The 18376-nt window shown below is 43.8% G+C and overlaps 1 protein-coding gene across 4 annotated transcripts in view; it reads left to right on the top strand.

The window, feature by feature from the left end:
- Positions 1-15290, top strand: part of RECK (reversion inducing cysteine rich protein with kazal motifs) — a 1099858-nt gene extending 1084568 nt beyond the window's left edge. For all 4 annotated transcript variants that reach the window (XM_073630723.1, XM_073630721.1, XM_073630722.1 and 1 more), the window contains one exon: positions 14936-15290. In XM_073630723.1, coding sequence (XP_073486824.1) covers positions 14936-15151 — 216 coding nt within the window. In that variant the 3' untranslated portion in view covers positions 15152-15290. The remainder of the gene's footprint in view (positions 1-14935) is intronic.
- The last annotated feature ends 3086 nt before the right edge of the window (positions 15291-18376 follow it).

Here is an 18376-nt window from a genome sequence, read left to right on the forward strand (position 1 = left end):
TGCTGCTAAAAATTCCGTTCTATCTTTTATCGTTTTTGCGTTATTAATGATTTATTAAAGGTCACCAAAGGTCAGTCAGCCCCCCTACAACGCCCAAATGACACAAAACTGGTCTCGTTGGTTAGTGCTATGTTTGTGCTGTTTTGTGCTGCTAAAAATTCCGTTCTATCTTTTATCGTTTTTGCGTTATTAATGATTTATTAAAGGTCACCAAAGGTCAGTCAGCCCCCCTACAACACCCAAATGACATGAAACTGGTCTCGTTGGTTAGTGCTACGTTTGTGCTGCTAAAATTTTTATTTGTGCTGTTATGGTTTTTAAGTTATAACAGTTTTTTTTTTTTTTCAAACCCCACTCACTTTGCCCACCCTACAATCAGCACAAATAAAAACTCAAGTGTGTTTCTTTAGTGCTACATTTGTGCTGTTTTGTGCTGCTAAAATTTCCGTTCTACCTGTTATCGTTTTTGCGTTATTAATGATTTATTAAAGGTCACCAAAAGTCAGTCAGCCCCCCTACAACACCCAAATGACACATAACTGGTCTCGTTGGTTAGTGCTACGTTTGTGCTGTTTTGTGCTTCTAAAAATTCTGTTCTATCTCTTATCGTTTTTGCGTTATTAATGATTTATTAAAGGTCACCAAAGGTCAGTCAGCCCCCCTACAATGCCCAAATGACACAAAACTGGTCTCGTTGGTTAGTGCTACGTTTGTGCTGTTTTGTGCTGCTAACATTTCCGTTCTATCTATTATCGTTTTTGCGTTATTAATGATTTATTAAAGGTCACCAAAGGTCACTCAGCCCCCCTATAATACCCAAATGACACAAAACTGGTCTCGTTGGTTAGTGCTACGTTTGTGCTGTTTTGTGCTGCTAAAATTTCCGTTCTATCTTTTATCATTTTCGTGTTATTAATGATTTATTAACGGTCACCAAAGGTCAGTCAGCCCCCCTACAACACCCAAATGACACGAAACTGGTCTCGTTGGTTAGTGCTACGTTTGTGCTGGTTTGTGCTGCTAAAATTTTTATTTGTGCTGTTATGGTTCTTAAGTTATAACAGGTTTTTTTTTTTTTTCAAACCCCACTCACTTTGCCCACCCTACAATCAGCACAAATAAAAACTCAAGTGTGTTTCTTTAGTGCTACATTTGTGCTGTTTTGTGCTGCTAAAATTTCCGTTCTACCTTTTATCGTTTTTGCGTTATTAATGATTTATTAAAGGTCACCAAAGGTCAGTCAGCCCCCCTACAACGCCCAAATGACACAAAACTGGTCTCGTTGGTTAGTGCTACGTTTGTGCTGTTTTGTGCTGCTAACATTTCCGTTCTATCTATTATCGTTTTTGCGTTATTAATGATTTATTAAAGGTCACCAAAGGTCACTCAGCCCCCCTATAATGCCCAAATGACACAAACCTGGTCTCGTTGGTTAGTGCTACGTTTGTGCTGTTTTGTGCTGCTAAAATTTCCGTTCTATCTTTTATCGTTTTCTCGTTATTAATGATTTATTAAAGGTCACCAAAGGTCAGTCAGCCCCCCAACAATGCCCAAATGACACGAAACTGGTCTCGTTGGTTAGTGCTATGTTTGTGCTGGTTTGTGCTGCTAAAATTTTTATTTGTGCTGTTATGGTTTTTAAGTTATAACAGTTTTTTTTTTCAAACCCCACTCACTTTGCCCACCCTACAATCAGCACAAATAAAAACTCAAGTGTGTTTCTTTAGTGCTACATTTGTGCTGTTTTGTGCTGCTAAAATTTCTGTCCTACCTTTTATCGTTTTTGCGTTATTAATGATTTATTAAAGGTCACCAAAGGTCACTCAGCCCCCCTACTACACCCAAATGACACAAAACTGGTCTCGTTGGTTAGTGCCTCATTTGTGCTGGTTTGTGCTGCTAAAATTTTTATTTGTGCTGTTATGGTTTTTTAGTTATAACAGCTTGTTTTTATATTTGTGCTTTTTTGTGTCATAATTTGTGCTGCTTTTTTTTAAGATAATAGCAATTTGTTTTTTTCCAGATGATGACATCACCCTGCTCTCCTGTCACGTACCTGGTTAGTGAGCTCCTGGTTAGAAAGCAGCCATGGGAGCACAGTGAGGTATGAGTGCCTGTGATCAGTCCAGTAGACTGCGTGGTGGCAGCAGTCAGCAGGTGGATGTGGCGGCAGAACCAGCTGGTGGCAGATGAGCTGGCACTGAGCTTGGCTGGTGGCAGACTGTGGGTAAGCAGCTGGAAGCAGGAGACAGATGAGACCTTGCTGGGCTGAAGAGCTGTAGCAGGCTGGATGAGCAGGATGCAGGGTCAGATGAGCCGGGTCCATAGGCAGATCAGGCATAGACGGCACACAACAAGATAGTCGGGTCACAAACCAAGTCAGCAACAGGAGGTAGATCAGGCAAGAAGAGAAGGCAGAAGCAGAATCCAGAGACAAGCCAAGGTCAGGGCTGGTAGCAGTCAAACGGAGGTCAGGAGTAGGGATGAGCCGAACACCCCCCTGTTCGGTTCGCACCAGAGCATGCGAACAGGAAAAAAGTTCGCTCGAACACGCGAACACCGTTAAAGTCTATGGGACACGAACATGAATAATCAAAAGTGCTAATTTTAAAGGCTTATATGCAAGTTATTGTCATAAAAAGTGTTTGGGGACCTGGGTCCTGCCCCAGGGGACATGGATCAATGCAAAAAAAGTTTTAAAAACGGCCGTTTTTTCAGGAGCAGTGATTTTAATAATGCTTAAAGTCAAACATTAAAAGTGTAATATCCCTTTAAATTTCGTACCTGGGGGGTGTCTATAGTATGCCTGTAAAGGGGCGCATGTTTCCTTTGTTTAGAATAGTCTGACAGCAAAATGACGTTTCGAAGGAAAAAAAGCAATTTAAAACTACCCGCGGCTATTGCATTGCCGACAATACACATAGAAGTTCATTGATATAAACGGCTTGGGAATTCCCCACAGGGAAATCCCGAACCAAAATTAAAAAAAAAAAATGACGTGGGAGTCCCCCTAAATTCCATACCAGGCCCTTTAGGTCTGGTATGGATATTAAGGGGAACCCCGGCCAAAATTAAAAAAAAAAAATGACGTGGGGTTCCCCCTAAATTCCATACCAGACCATTCAGGTCTGGTATGGATTTTAAGGGGAACCCCGCGCCAAAAAAAAAACAAAAACAAAAACAAAGGCCGCATGAAAAGAGGGGGGGACGAGAGTGCGGCCCCCCCCCGAACCATACCAGGCCACATGCCCTCAACATTGGGAGGGTGCTTTGGGGTAGCCCCCCAAAACACCTTGTCCCCATGTTGATGAGGACAAGGGCCTCATCCCCACAACCCTGGCCGGTGGTTGTGGGGGTCTGCAGGCGGGGGGCTTATCGGAATCTGGAAGCCCCCTTCAACAAGGGGACCCCCAGATCCCGGCCCCCCCCTGTGTGAAATGGTAAGGGGGTACTTACCCCTGCCATTTCACTAAAAAACTGTCAAAAATGTTAAAAATGACAAGAGACAGTTTTTGACAATTCCTTTATTTAAATGCTTCTTCTTTCTTCCTTCATCTTCTTCTGGTTCTTCTGGCTCTTCTGGTTCTTCCTCCAGCGTTCTCGTCCAGCATCTCCTCCGCGCCGTCTTCTATCTTCTTCTCCTCGGGCCGCTCCGCACCCATGGCATGAGGGGAGGCTCCCGCTCTTCTCTTCATCTTCTTCTTCATCCTCTTCTCTTCTTCCTTCTTCTCTTCTTCTCTTCTTCATTTTCTTCTCCGGGCCGCTCCGCACCCATGCTGTCATGAAGGGAGGCTCCCACTGTGTGACGGCATCTCTTCGTCTGATGGCTCTTAAATAACAGGGGGCGGGGCCACCCGGTGACCCCGCCCCCTCTGACGCACGGTGACTTGACGGGACTTCCCTGTGACGTCACAGGGAATGCCACAGGGAAGTCCCGTCATGTCCCGTGCGTCAGAGGGGGCGGGGCCACCCAGTTATTTAAGAGCCGTCAGACGAAGAGACGCCGTCACAGAATGGAAAGTAAATAGGCACAAATCAACACAAACGTGGCACTAACCAACCAGCCCGTTTTCATTTTGTTTGGCTGCTGTAGGGGGTGTCAGGGAAGGCTTTCGCATAGCACAAATGATGTCTCCCTGTACATACATATGCGCATGCGCAGACTGGCAACTGGCTGGGCACATGAGCGTGAGCCTGTCACCAATGCTGGCACCAGACAGACTATTTAAACAGGCTGCAATTTGGTGTGCCGCTTCTGTGTGTTCATTCCTGATTCCTGTGTTTGACCTCTGATCCTAACCCAGCTTGCTCCTGACCTCCGTTTGACTGTTACCTGCCCTGACCTTGGCTTGTCTCTGGATTCTGCTTCTGCCTTCTCTTCTTGCTTGATCTACCTCCTGTTGCTGACTTGGTTTGTGACCCGATTATCCTGTTGTGTGCCGTCTATGCCTGATCTGCCTGACCATCATGGATCCGGCTCATCTGACCCTGCATCCTGCTCATCCAGCCTGCTACAGTTCTTCAGCCCAGCAAGGTCTCATCTGTCTCCTGCTTCCAGCTGCTTACCCACAGTCTGCCACCAGCCAAGATCAGTGCCAGCTCATCTGCCACCAGCTGGTTCTGCCGCCACATCCACCTACTGACTGCTTCCACCACGCAGTCTACTGGACTGATCACAGGCACTCATACCTCACTGTGCTCCCATGGCTGCTTTCTAACCAGGAGCTCACTAACCAGGTATGTGACAGGAGAGCGGGGTGATGTCATCATCTGGAAAAAACAAATTGCTATTATCTTAAAAATAAAAGCAGCACGAATTTTTATTATTATGACACAAAAAAGCACAAATATAAAAACAAGCTGTTATAACTAAAAAACCATAACAGCACAAATAAAAATTTTAGCAGCACAAACCAGCACAAATGAGGCACTAACCAACGAGACCAGTTTTGTGTCATTTGGGTGTTGTAGGGGGGCTGACTGACTTTTGATGACCTTTAATAAATCATTAATAACGCGAAAACGATAAAAGATAGAATGGAAATTTTAGCAGCACAAAAGAGCACAAACATAGCACTAACCAACGAGACCAGTTTTGTGTCATTTGGGTGTTGTAGGGGGGGCTGAGTGACCTTCGGTGACCTTTAATAAATCATTAATAACGCAAAAACGATAAAAGGTAGGACAGAAATTTTAGCAGCACAAAACAGCACAAATGTAGCACTAAAGAAACACACTTGAGTTTTTATTTGTGCTGATTGTAGGGTGGGCAAAGTGAGTGGGGTTTGAAAAAAAAAAAAAACTGTTATAACTTAAAAACCATAACAGCACAAATAAAAATTTTAGCAGCACAAACCAGCACAAACGTAGCACTAACCAACGAGACCAGTTTCGTGTCATTTGGGCGTTGTAGGGGGGCTGACTGACCTTTGGTGACCTTTAATAAATCATTAATAACGAGAAAATGATAAAAGATAGAACAGAAATTTTAGCAGCACAAAACAGCACAAACGTAGCACTAACCAACGAGACCAGTTTTGTGTCATTTGGGCATTATAGGGGGGCTGAGTGACCTTTGGTGACCTTTAATAAATCATTAATAACGCAAGAACGATAATAGATAGAACGGAAATGTTAGCAGCACAAAACAGCACAAACGTAGCACTAACCAACGAGACCAGTTTTGTGTCATTTGGGCGTTGTAGGGGGGCTGACTGACCTTTGGTGACCTTTAATAAATCATTAATAACGCAAAAATGATAAAAGGTAGGACAGAAATTTTAACAGCACAAAACAGCACAAATGTAGCACTAAAGAAACACACTTGAGTTTTTATTTGTGCTGATTGTAGGGTGGGCAAAGTGAGTGGGGTTTGAAAAAAAAAATAAACTGTTATAACTTAAAAACCATAACAGCACAAATAAAAATTTTAGCAGCACAAACCAGCACAAACGTAGCACTAACCAACGAGACCAGTTTCGTGTCATTTGGGCGTTGTAGGGGGGCTGACTGACCTTTGGTGACCTTTAATAAATCATTAATAACGAAAAAACGATAAAAGATAGGACGGAAATGTTAGCAGCACAAAACAGCACAAATGTAGCACTAACCAACGAGACCAGTTTTGCATCATTTGGGCATTGTAGGGGGGCTGACTGACCTTTGGTGACCTTTAATAAATCATTAATAACGCAAAAACGATAAAAGATAGAACGGAATTTTTAGCAGCACAAAACAGCACAAACGTAGCACTAACCAACGAGACCAGTTTCGTGTCATTTGGGCGTTGTAGGGGGGCTGACTGACCTTTGGTGACCTTTAATAAATCATTAATAACGCAAAAACGATAAAAGATAGAACGGAATTTTTAGCAGCACAAAACAGCACAAACGTAGCACTAACCAACGAGACCAGTTTTGTGTCATTTGGGTGTTGTAGGGGGGCTAGGTGATGTCACAGTCTGGAAAAAACAATTGCTAATATCTTAAAAATAAAAGCAGCACAAATGTACGGCACAAAACAGCACAAACGTAGCACTAAAGAAACACACTTGAGTTTTTATTTGTGCTGATTGTAGGGGGGCCAGCTTCGCTGAGCTTCTCCACGGCTCTTTCCCAACAGTTACAAGAAACCCAGAATCGTGTTCCCCAAGGCTTGAAGATACCACCAGGTCGCCTGTTCGTAGCCCCTAGCCTCAGAAAACCTGTACTCCTCTGGGCACATGATGGTGTGCTATCCGGTCATCCTGGTGTCACCATCACTCTTAAGACCTTGCAGCGTCATGTCTGGTGCCCTCATATGAAAAGGGATGTTACTGACTATGCAGCTGCCTGTCCAACTTGTGCTGCTAATAAAGTACCCCGCACATTGCCTACTGGACTGTTACAACCACTTTCGGCACCTCGACAGCCTTGGACCCATTTGACTATGGACTTCATTACAGACTTACACAAGTCCGAGGGCATGACTGATATATGGGTCATAGTGTATCGCTTTTCCAAAATGTCTCATTTTGTGCCGCTCCAGGGATTACCTACAGTGAAAGCACTGTCTACCCTCTTCCTTTCCCATATTGTGAGATATGGCATACCTACCAATGTTGTCTCAGACCGCGGATCCCAGTTTGTTTCCCGATTCTGGAGAGCATTCTGCAAGAAACTGGGAGTAACACTCTCACTCTCTACCTCACATCACCCTCAAACAGATAGTCAAACCGAACGCATAAACCAGACCCTGGAAACCTATCTTCGACATTATGTCTATTCCTTACACTCCAACTGGTCTGAATATTTGCCTTTGGCTAAGTTTGCCATAAATTCCCGTTGGCACAGTGCTCTTCATACCACTCATTCTACGCAGCCCTAGGCTATCACCCTCAGGCTATCACCCTCAGACTTTTCTCCTACTTCAGCCTTCTTCTGGTGTACCAGCAGCAGATCAGCAGGTGAAAAATATTCTGCTACATTGGAAAAAGATTTGCTTATTACTACGGAAGTCAGCAGACAAGTATGCGCTTTTCTCCAACAAACGAACATGCTATATACCTCCATATGTGGTGGGTGACAGAGTTTGGCTATCAACCAAATACGCGAGACTGAAACAGCCTTCTACCAAATTGGGCCCTCGATTCATCGGTCCTTACAGAATTATTGCTCGAGTCGGGCCAGTCTCCCATCACTTGAAATTGCCCTCCTCTCTCCGGATACACCCCGTATTCCACATTTCCCTCCTCAAAAAGGCAATTTTCAATAGTTATTCCAGAATGCAACAGCTACCTCCCCCTGTTCTTGTTGATGGACAAAATGAGTTTGAAGTCTCTAAGATTCTTGATTCCAGAAGACAGGGTCGTGGCCTACGGTATCTGGTTCATTGGAAGGGATATCCCATCACAGACCGTTCCTGGGTCCCAGCCAAAAATTTGCATGCTCCTGCTCTTATTCAAGACTTCCATGCGTCCTTTCCCACTAAGCCCCACTAGCCCCCCGGAGGGGTCCACTGGGGAGGGAGCTCTGTCATGTACCTGGGTTTATTCGAACCAGGATGTTCCTGGTCCCACAGCTGCAGTCTTACTTGTTGTGCCACAGAAGAGCTCTGGAGTTATGGCTATGTTCTCTCCATTTGATGCATTACCTTGGACTCATTAGCCCCACCTGCTGCTAACTGTGGACAATCTACAATCAAAGCAGCCCATAAATAGCAGCACTTTCTATCTCTCAGTGCCCGTTTGTGTGGACTAGCTCCCTGGGTGTTGTGACTGCTTTGTGACTCTGAATACCGTATATGAACTTCTGCTTGAATTCCTGACTACTCTCTAGCCTGCTGATTTTGTACTTCACCGCCAGCTCGTGCATGACCTTTACCTGCCTGACCACTCAACCTTCACTCCCTGGTTCCCTACTGCGCATACGCGACTCACATTGTGCGTTCCCACTGGTCCCTGCTGTCTCCTGGGACTCGTGTGTCTCCCAGAAGACAGTGGGGGGGCGGGAAGTGGCGTAGATGCCCGTGGGTGGTGCGGGTATCTATGCCCGGAAGTGGGAGCAAAATACCTGTATTAGACAGGTATCTGCTCCCCCCTCCCCCCTAAAGGTGCCAAATGTGACACCGGAGGGTGGGTTCCGAAAAGCGGTAGTTGCATTTTTGTGTGGAACTCTGCTTTAAGCAGAATATAGCAACTTACATTCAAAAGTACTGACCACTCTCACAATATTTGGGTTAGAGCAAGGGAACTTTCTAAGTTACTTTGTCCCTATCTCTGACTAAAAATCCCTACCTGCTCGAGCGTCTCACCTTTCTTCCTACGAGCACCAAGCTACTAATGGGCGTGTACACTTTTCCACAGCGTTCCCAGAACGCTTAAAGCCAGCAACAAAAAATATGAAAGTAATCTACCAATACCAACCAGCAATCACAAGTTATGCTACCAGTGAAGTAATACTAATGTGCACACACTTCAAAGTACTTCCTAAGTACCTGACCTGAGGCGTTTGTCTTATAAGGGAGGGCAACCCAGGTGAAACTTAGGAATTAACCAATTCTATCACTAAAGCGGCCTGCACCCTCCCCAACAAAAATACTCAAGAAGAAAAAACTATTCTCCTCTTTTAATCTAAGTCCCTATCAAATTTAATCTATATTAAAAATATTATTCAATTACCTGAGTATTTAAAATTCTGACATCACTGAAATGTGCAATTTTACCTTTAACCACTAGTCCTGACTACTATCTTATTATTTAATTATAATTCATTGTCGGCCGATTCCGTTGCTTTATCATTATAACTCATTATGTCACAATATATTATGTCAACTGCAGACCATCTTATGACACACACATAACTTCAATTTTGATTTCAACACAAATTCACTTCTTGAACAACAATATATATATTTACTTGATCAGCAAAATGATAGGTTTAACCACTTGCCGACCAGCGTACGCCGATGTATGTCGGCAGAATGACACTGGCAGGCAAAAGGGCGTACGGGTACATCCCCTTTAAGAAGTGGTGTCGCAAGTGCGTGAGTGCCCGCTGCAGTCTCTATGACCATGACCACGGGTCCTGCCAACCTGATGTCCACCGGGTGCCCGCGATCGTGTCACGGAGAGGAAAAACGGGGAGATGCTTTTGGAAACAAAGCATTTCCCCATTCTGCCTAGTAACAGGACAGTGATCACAGCTCTCTGTCATCGAGAGCAGTGATCACTGTCCTGCGTGTTGAAGTCCAGCCCCCTCACAGTTAGAATCACTCCCTAGGACACACTTAACCCCTTCACTGCCCCCTAGTGGTTAACCCCTTCACTGCCAGTGTCATTTACACAGTAATCAATGCATTTTTATAGCACTGATTGCTGTATAAAGGACAATGGTCCCAAAATAGTGTAAAAAATGTCCACTGTGTCCGCCATAATGTCGCAGTCCCGATAAAAATCGTAGATCGCCGCCATTACTAATAAAAAAAGTATAATAATAAAAATGCCATAAAACTATCACCTATTTTGTAGACGCTATAACTGTTGCGCAAACCAATCAATATACGCCTATTGCATTTTTTTTTTACAAAAAATATGTAGAAGAATACATATCGGCCTAAACTGAGGAAAAAAATTGTTTTTTTATATATTTTTGGGGGATATTTATTATAGCAAAAAGTTAAAAATATTGTTTTTTTTCAAAATTGTCGTTCTTTTTTTGTTTGTAGCGCAAAAGATAAAAACCTCAGAGGCGATCAAATACAACCAAAAGAAATCTCTATTTGTGGGAAAAAAAGGACGTCAATTTTGTTTGGGTACAACGTCGCAAGACCGAGCAATTGTCAGTTAAAGCGATGCAGTGCCGAATCGCAAAAAGTGCTCTGGTCAGGAAGGGGGTAAATTCTTCCGGGGCTGAAATGGTTAAAGGAGCAGTTGAGCCTTAGATTAAAAAACCCAAGGGGGGCTTTTTTACATGACTTTCAGCTGTACCCACCTATCAGAAGAGTAGCAACCAGGTACCCGTTAGCAGGGTCATCTTTAATATTGATTGGAGCCTGGGCAAAAATTTTCTTGGGCCCCCCCCATGCAATTTCATTCTCCACCTGCTCTGAGACATACAATAAATAGCAGCTAGACGTTAAAATCCGATTACTGTATCAGATCAGGCAGCAATTGCGATTGGTTGCCAGCGGTTACAGCATATAATTACTGCTTACTGACTGGTTGCTAGAGGTTACAGCACACATTACGGCTCACTGATTAGTTGCTAGAGGTTACAGCAAATGATTTCCGCTTGTTAATTGGTTGCTAGAGATTACTGTAGAGTATTACTGCTCACTGATTGGTTGGTAGAGGTTACAGCACATCATCTCCTCACTGCAGGGGGGCATGATCTACATATGAATGCCGCCTTTATTTACATATCAATACTGCCAGCCGCAACTATTTACTTATGAACAGTGGCACCCGTCCATAGGGGGCACCCGGGCGCCGACCCCCCCCCCCCCCCCCCGCTGTAGTCACAAAAAAATTTTTCTTTTTTAAACTGCCCCTTTAAGAAAAACATTTTTTTTTTAAATGTCCTTTAACTAAGTGCACTGTGTTCGGGCGCCAGACACAGTGCACTATGGGAAGTGTCTGTACTTAGTGTAAGGGGGCTGTACTTAATGTAAGCCTGGTTTCACACATGTGCGGTGCGAATTGAAGCTCAGGTTTCACTGGGGAGATAACAATCTCCTGTTCAACGGATTCATTGCGTTTTTGCTCAGGATTAGAGAGCAGGGTAAGGGGGGTCTGGACTAAGGGAGGGGGGTCTGTACTGAGGGAGGGTGGTCTGTACGGAGGGTGGGAGGTCTGTACTTAGTGGAGGGGGTCTATACTGAGGGAGGGTGGTCTGTACTTAGGGAGGGGGTCCATACATAGTGGGGGGGGTCTGGACTGAGGGGGCTGTCTGTACTTAGTATAATGGGGTTTGTATTTAGTGTACGGGGGATTACTACGTAGTGTAGGGGGGTCTGAACAAGGGGAGGAGGGGTCTGTACTTAGTGTAGGGGGGGCTGTACTTAGTGTAGATGGGCTCTGGACTGGGGGAAGGGGATCTGTACTTAGGGGAGGGGGTCTGTACTAAGGGAGGGGGTCTAGACTGAGGGAGGGTATCTGCACTAAGTGTAAGGGAGTTGTACTTAGTGGAGTGGGGGTCTAGACTGAAGGAGGAGGGTGGTCTATACTTAGGAAAGAGGTGGGTGTATACTGAGGGAGGGGGTCTGTACTTAGTGGAGGGGGATCTGGACTGAGGGAGGCCATACTTAGTGAAGAGGGGGTCTGTACTAGCCAAATACCTCCAAACTGAGTGAATCCCTGGTAGTCACCTGTCGGGAGGAGATGCAGGGGAAGCCACCATGAAGCACCACCAGGAGGAGACGCAGGGGGAAGCCACCGCCTGGAGGAAGCACAGCCGCGACCTAGGTGGACTAGGTTTGGGGCTGGTGACCGACTGGGGGGGTGCCTGTGTGTGAACCTGCGCCCCCCCCAAAAAAAATATACCACCAGCCGCCACTGCTTATGAATGCTGCCGCCATTTACATACGAATGCTGGTTATTTACATGTAAACACAGGGTCTGCAGGTGAGTCATCTGTACACAACAATAAGGCAGAGCTGGGCAGCATTAGTACCAGCACTTCACACTGGGATATTGGGACACAGCACAGGACTAAAACTTCAAAAGACAAGGGAATTTAAACTGGGATAGTTGGCAAGTATGAGGCAGCTGCTTTAGGCCCCACAACAATGACAGGGCTAAGGGCAGTTGCCCCTTTTGCCCTGCCTTAAAGACGGCCTTGCCCGTTAGATATGTATTAGTGGCACAATCTGAAAAGGACCAGTAACCTTGCCCCAGAAGTGGAGCTCTTTGCTGACTACTTGGTTGAGGACTCTCTTTCTCTCTTCTTTCTGAACTCTCAGAAGATGCTACACCCCACTAAAGGCCCCCCTCCCCAAGGACACACCCAATCATCATGATTGAGTATACCCCTGAAGGACACAGCATCCTCCAATGACAACTCCATTTATATGGCTAAGCTCATGAAGGCGACGTCAACCAAATAGGTTACTCAATATGCTGGAAAACCTCTTCCTCATAAGTGCCCAATCTGACATCCTACACAGGTAGAAGTGTCTTGTTTGGGGTTTGAACTAAGCTATCCAGTGCTGCAAGGTGCTGACCACTAAGACATTCTGCTGCTTTGTCCTTCTGTTCAATTTGCACCACTCTTCTAGAACAAGCTTCTAGCTTAAACATTATAGGGGGGGGGGGGGCGACACACTCCTTTGAAAGTGCTAAAAATACTTGCATTGCATGTACCTCTGCAGGATCTTACATTTTAGGCACCCTAACGGCCTTACAAAAAGGAGTTACAAAAGCCTGCTTAAAGATCATCCTTATCCACATCTTCCTTTTAGGAATTGTTTGAAGAGGGTTAAATTGGCTAGTTGACTGGTCCTGCAAGGAAAAAGCTTGACATTGTCAGAGTAGAATCCTTGCACAGGAAGAGTTGCAACAGACTCCTTTAGAATGTCTTGACTACCTGTGGCAACCTGCTGGTCGCTGTCATCTTCCTCCCTGGATGCCTGAGCAAAGCAGGAAATTCATATAGAATTTTGCCTGCCAAGGCACGAGCCCAGTTTACGGTGTGCATAATGCATGCAGATCTGAAGAGACTTAATAGCAAGTGTCCATTAGTCAGCTTTCCATTTACCAGCTTTAAGAGGCACACAGAAGGGCTGACAAACCAGGAAACAGTATCAGTAAGGGAGACACTGCCCCCCTCCAGCTATAACCTGCATAGAGCAGCCTCAGCACAGAGGCATTAGACTGCTGGATGCACAAGGATCTGTCACAGCAAGAAATAAATCCCTGCTAAACAGAGACACTGTGCAAGGAGGAACGCCACATTGTTGAGAAAAAAAAGATATTATAATATGGACAATTGCTACTCAAGCCATGTGGTAATTTATTAAACAACATTTCCAATTCAAACCGCAGCTGCTGAAGTTTCCTAAGCTGTGCAAAAAGAAAACAATGTAACAGTTGTTTCTGTTTGCTATGTGAGAAAAACCCCTAAAGGGTTAACTGCTGCTATAAAGGAGTACTGACACTGCAGACTTCTCACTTCAGTGCACCAACTCCAGCAGGTGATTCACTTGTAAATGAGCCCCCAACACAGAGAGCAAACCCTGCTTAAACAGTTATTTGTTCAGGACAGAAAAAAGACAAAAGAAAAATGTTGCAATGCACATAGATCTCCCAGAGAGCACAGTCATCTCCATATTTTTTTTCGGTTTGGTTATATATATAATAATATATTATACCTGTATATTTTTTTAACATAAGTGGAGTTACTCCCTAACAGTCTGCATGGCACCTGGTCCCTTCTGCTGACCCCAAGCCATACTCACGTATCCACAGGGCAATCAATGCATTTGCAGGGTGACTTGGATCCCAGAAGCAGGAACAACAGTTTTAGCAACCATGCTGGGCACACTTAATATTCACCTGCTGTTCTGTCTCTGGGACAGATAGCTAAACCTTCTTATCCCAATAACTTCAGATACCTTATTTCTTTGATCTCAGTTTTATTAGAGCAAGCCAGGTGAATTTTTTAGGTTCTCTAAGGGGTGATGACGATAGATTGAGAAAGACATGTCTTGCTTCCTGCAATGTGTTGAAAAGAATGGTGACTGGTTCACTTCCTGTTAAGATTCTACCCAGAATTCCCTGCTTGCTGACAACTTCCTTAATTACACATACAATAAAACAAATAAACAGAACTGCAGCAATACCAAAAAGGAACGCTAGATGGAGCCTGCACACCACATATGATTGTCTTAAGTAAATTACACATTTTGCATGTAAATTTAACAACACAGGTACAAATAAGGTACAAATAATCAGCAAGACATCTGGTGGACAGAACACCCGCTGTTAGCAGGGCATCCAACCTGGTACAAATGCCCACCATTGGCAAGGGCCTCCGTTTTGCAGGTATCCATCTTATGCATATGTGTGCCATTAAAACCACCCCGCTGTTAGCTGGGGACTCAGTGATCACCGAAGCCTCCTGGAAGACTTCTGGACATCACAGGACAGATTGTACAGCTGTTCTGCATGAAACCTGGTCGCCAATACCTCCAAAAAGGTAGGAAAATTTCATACAACATGGTCCTATGAGTGAGGAGGACAAAAAAGGAAGGTGGCCTCTGGCTCAGCCTGAAAATGTATGGGAGTAGGGTCCTATGGGTTAGGAGCGTGGGTGGGCTACCCAAACGTATGCTGCCATGGAGTCTGTCAGGAAAAATAAATTACATATAAAAAAGAACAGAATGTCAAATCTGCAATTCTTGGTGTAAACCAGTATTATATATAAATAACAGTTTTGATATCTACCTTTCCTTTGTTTAGATTGAAGCCTGCAATAAAGAAGCAGAGAAGATAAATTCTCTTATAAACTCAGACAGTCCAACTCTTGCATCTCAGGTGCCATTGTCAGGACTCATCACATCTGAAGTTTTTATTTCATCAACTGTAAATTCAGACTGTACAAAAAATATTTCAGATATGTTATATTTATGTTTATGTCTCTTGCTTAATATTTTATATATGTTCTGCCATCTATGATTTGGGTTTATTTCAATCAGTTGTATTGCTTTTAAAAAAATTGTATTACCTGAGTTAATCAAGGTCATTTTATAAGAAAAATGTAAACTTAAAAAGGTCAATAGTCAACATTAAAAATATTTTTTTTTGCGTTCCCAAATATATTCAATGACAATGACATTTCAGATCACATCTCTATGCATTCTTTAAACTGTATATTTATTTTGTATAGATAACTTGGTTAAAAAAAAAATTATATATATATATATATATATATATATATATATATATATATATATATATATATATATATATATATATATCTCACAAAAGTGAGTACACCCCTCACATTTTTGTAAATATTTTATTATACCTTATCATGTGACAACACTAAGGAAATGACACTTTGCTACAATGTAAAGTAGTGAGTGCACAGCTTGTATAACAGTGTAAATTTGCTGTCCCCTCAAAATAACTCAACACACAGCCATTAATGTCTAAACCGCTGGCAACAAAAGTGAGTACACCCCTAAATGAAAATGTCCAAATTGGGCCCAAAGTGTCAATATTTTGTGTGGCCACCCTTATTTTCCAGCACTGCCTTAACCCTCTTGGGCATGGAGTTCACCAGAGCTTCACAAGTTGGCACTGGAGTCCTCTTCCACTCCTCCATGATGACATCACAGAGCTGGTGGATGTTAGAGACCTTGCGCTCCTCCACCTTCTGTTTAAGGATGCCCCACAGATGCTCAATAGGGTTTAGGTCTGGAGACATGCTTGGCCAGTCCATCACCTTTACCCTCAGCTTCTTTAGCAAGGCAGTGGTTAACTTGGAGGTGTGTTTGGGGTCTTTATGATGTTGGAATACTGCCCTGCGGCCCAGTCTCCGCAGGGAGGGGATCATGCTCTGGTTCAGTATGTCACAGCACATGTTGGCATTCATGGTTCCCTCAATGAACTGTAGCTCTCCAGTGCCAGAAGCACTCATGCAGCCCCAGACCATGACACTCCCACCACCATGCTTGACTGTAGGCAAGACACACTTGTCTGTACTCCTCACCTAGTTGCTGCCACACACGCTTGACACCATCTGAACTAAATAAATGTATCTTGGTCTCATCAGACCAAAGGACATGGTTTCAGTAATCCATGTCCTTAATCTGCTTGTCTTCAGCAAACTGTTTGCGGGCTTTCTTGTGCATCATCTTTAGAAGAGGCTTCCTTCTGGGACGACAGCCATGCAGACCAATTTGATGCAGTGTGCGGCCTATGGTCCGAGCACTGACAGGCTGACCACCCACCCCTTCAATCTCTGCAGCAATGCTGGCAGCACTCAAATGTCTATTTCCCAAAGACACCCTCTTGATATGTCGCTGAGCACGTGCACTCAACTTCTTTGGTCGACCATGGTGAGGCCTGTTCTCAGTGGAACCTGTCCTGTTAAACCACAGTATGGGCTTGGCCACTGTGCTGCAGCTCAGTTTCAGGGTCTTGGCAATTTTCTTATAGCCTAGGCCATCTTTATATAGGGCAACAATTCTTTTTTTCAGATCCTCAGAGAGTTCTTTGCCATGAGGTGCCATGTTGAACTTCCAGTGACCAATATAAAAACGTGAGAGTGATAACCCCAAATTTAACACACCTGCTCCCCATTCACACCTGAGACCTTGTAACACTAACAAGTCACATGACACCGGGGAGAGAAAATGGCTAATTGGGCCCAATTTGGACATTTTCACTTAGGGGTGTACTCACTTTTGTTGCCAGCAGTTTAGACATTAATGACCGTGTGTTGTTATTTTGAGGGGACAGCAAATTTACACTGTTATACAAGCTGTACACTCACTACTTTACATTGTAGCAAAGTGTCATGTCTTCAGTGTTGTCACATGAAAAGATATAACAAAATATTTTAAAAAATGTGAGGGTGTACTCACTTTTGTGAGATACTGTATAGATATATATATATATATATATATATATATATATATATATATTGCAGTTGTACTAGTTTGTCACATTCAATCAGATTTGTTTTGTAACGCTGAAGATGTTTCAGCATTCATTTGCATCACCTACTCAGATAAAATGAGTTTCCAGAACATAACCCAGCATTTACCTTTCTGTCTAGGACAGAGAGGTGGACATTTCGGACAGGAGAACAGAACAAATCGTTCACAGCTAGAACAACCATCCCTAAACTAGGGTGGGGGCATTCAAGACCACTTGTCAGAAAATTACAATATCTTTACCCCTGTGATTTAACAATTTACACTTTTAACTTAGACAATTACCACCTGCCTAAGACTTCATGGTGCCATGATGATTGGAATATGTATATACAGTATATTTACATAGTTAGTCTGGTCAAAGTCCATTCAGTTCAACCCACAGAGAAAACACACACACACACAAACCTCCCTATACTCAATCCTATACCCACAGTTGATTCATGGCAAGGCAAGGCAAAAAAAAAAATTAAAGCATGATCCAATTTGCTCCAATGAGGAAAGAACATCCTTCCCGATCCCCTGAGAGGATATTCCCTGGTGCAACCTTACCTATACATATTAGTATCCAGTTATATTTTGTTAATTTAGCAAAGAATTCAGGAATTTATTGAAACAATCTGCTGAGCTGGCCAGAACCAGCTCTTGAGGGAGTCTAGTCCTCATTTTCACAGATCTTACTGTGAAGAAGCCCTAAGGTATTTGGAGGTTAAATCTCTTTTCCTCCAGACATAAAGAGTGCTCCCTTGTCCTCTGTAGTGACCTTAACCACTTGCCGACCAGCCGCCGCAGTTTTACTGTGACAGAATGGCACGGCTGGGCGAAACGATACCTTGCGTCGCTTCACCTTTTGGCCACTAGGGGCGCGCGATGTGCGCGATGTGCGCGATGACCGCCAGGCACCCACAATCGCTCATGACAGAGCGAGAACCGGGATCTGTGTGTGTAAACACACAGATCCCATTTTTTTCAGGGGATTAGAGACAGATCGTGTGTTCATACTAAGTATGAACACCGATCTCTCTCTCTCTCCTCCTAGACAGTCCCATCCTCCCTACAGTTAGAACACACCTAGGGAACAAGTTAACCCTTTGATGAATCACCCCTTGTGTTAACCCCTTCCCTGCCAGTAACATTTATGCAGCATTTTTATAGCACTGATCGCTGTATAATTGTCCAAAAAATGTCTCAAAAGTGTCCAATTTGTCTGCATCAATATTGCAGTCCCAATAAAAAT

This window comes from Aquarana catesbeiana, linkage group LG05 (assembly GCF_042186555.1).
Source record: "Aquarana catesbeiana isolate 2022-GZ linkage group LG05, ASM4218655v1, whole genome shotgun sequence".
NCBI classification, from domain to species: domain Eukaryota; kingdom Metazoa; phylum Chordata; class Amphibia; order Anura; family Ranidae; genus Aquarana; species Aquarana catesbeiana.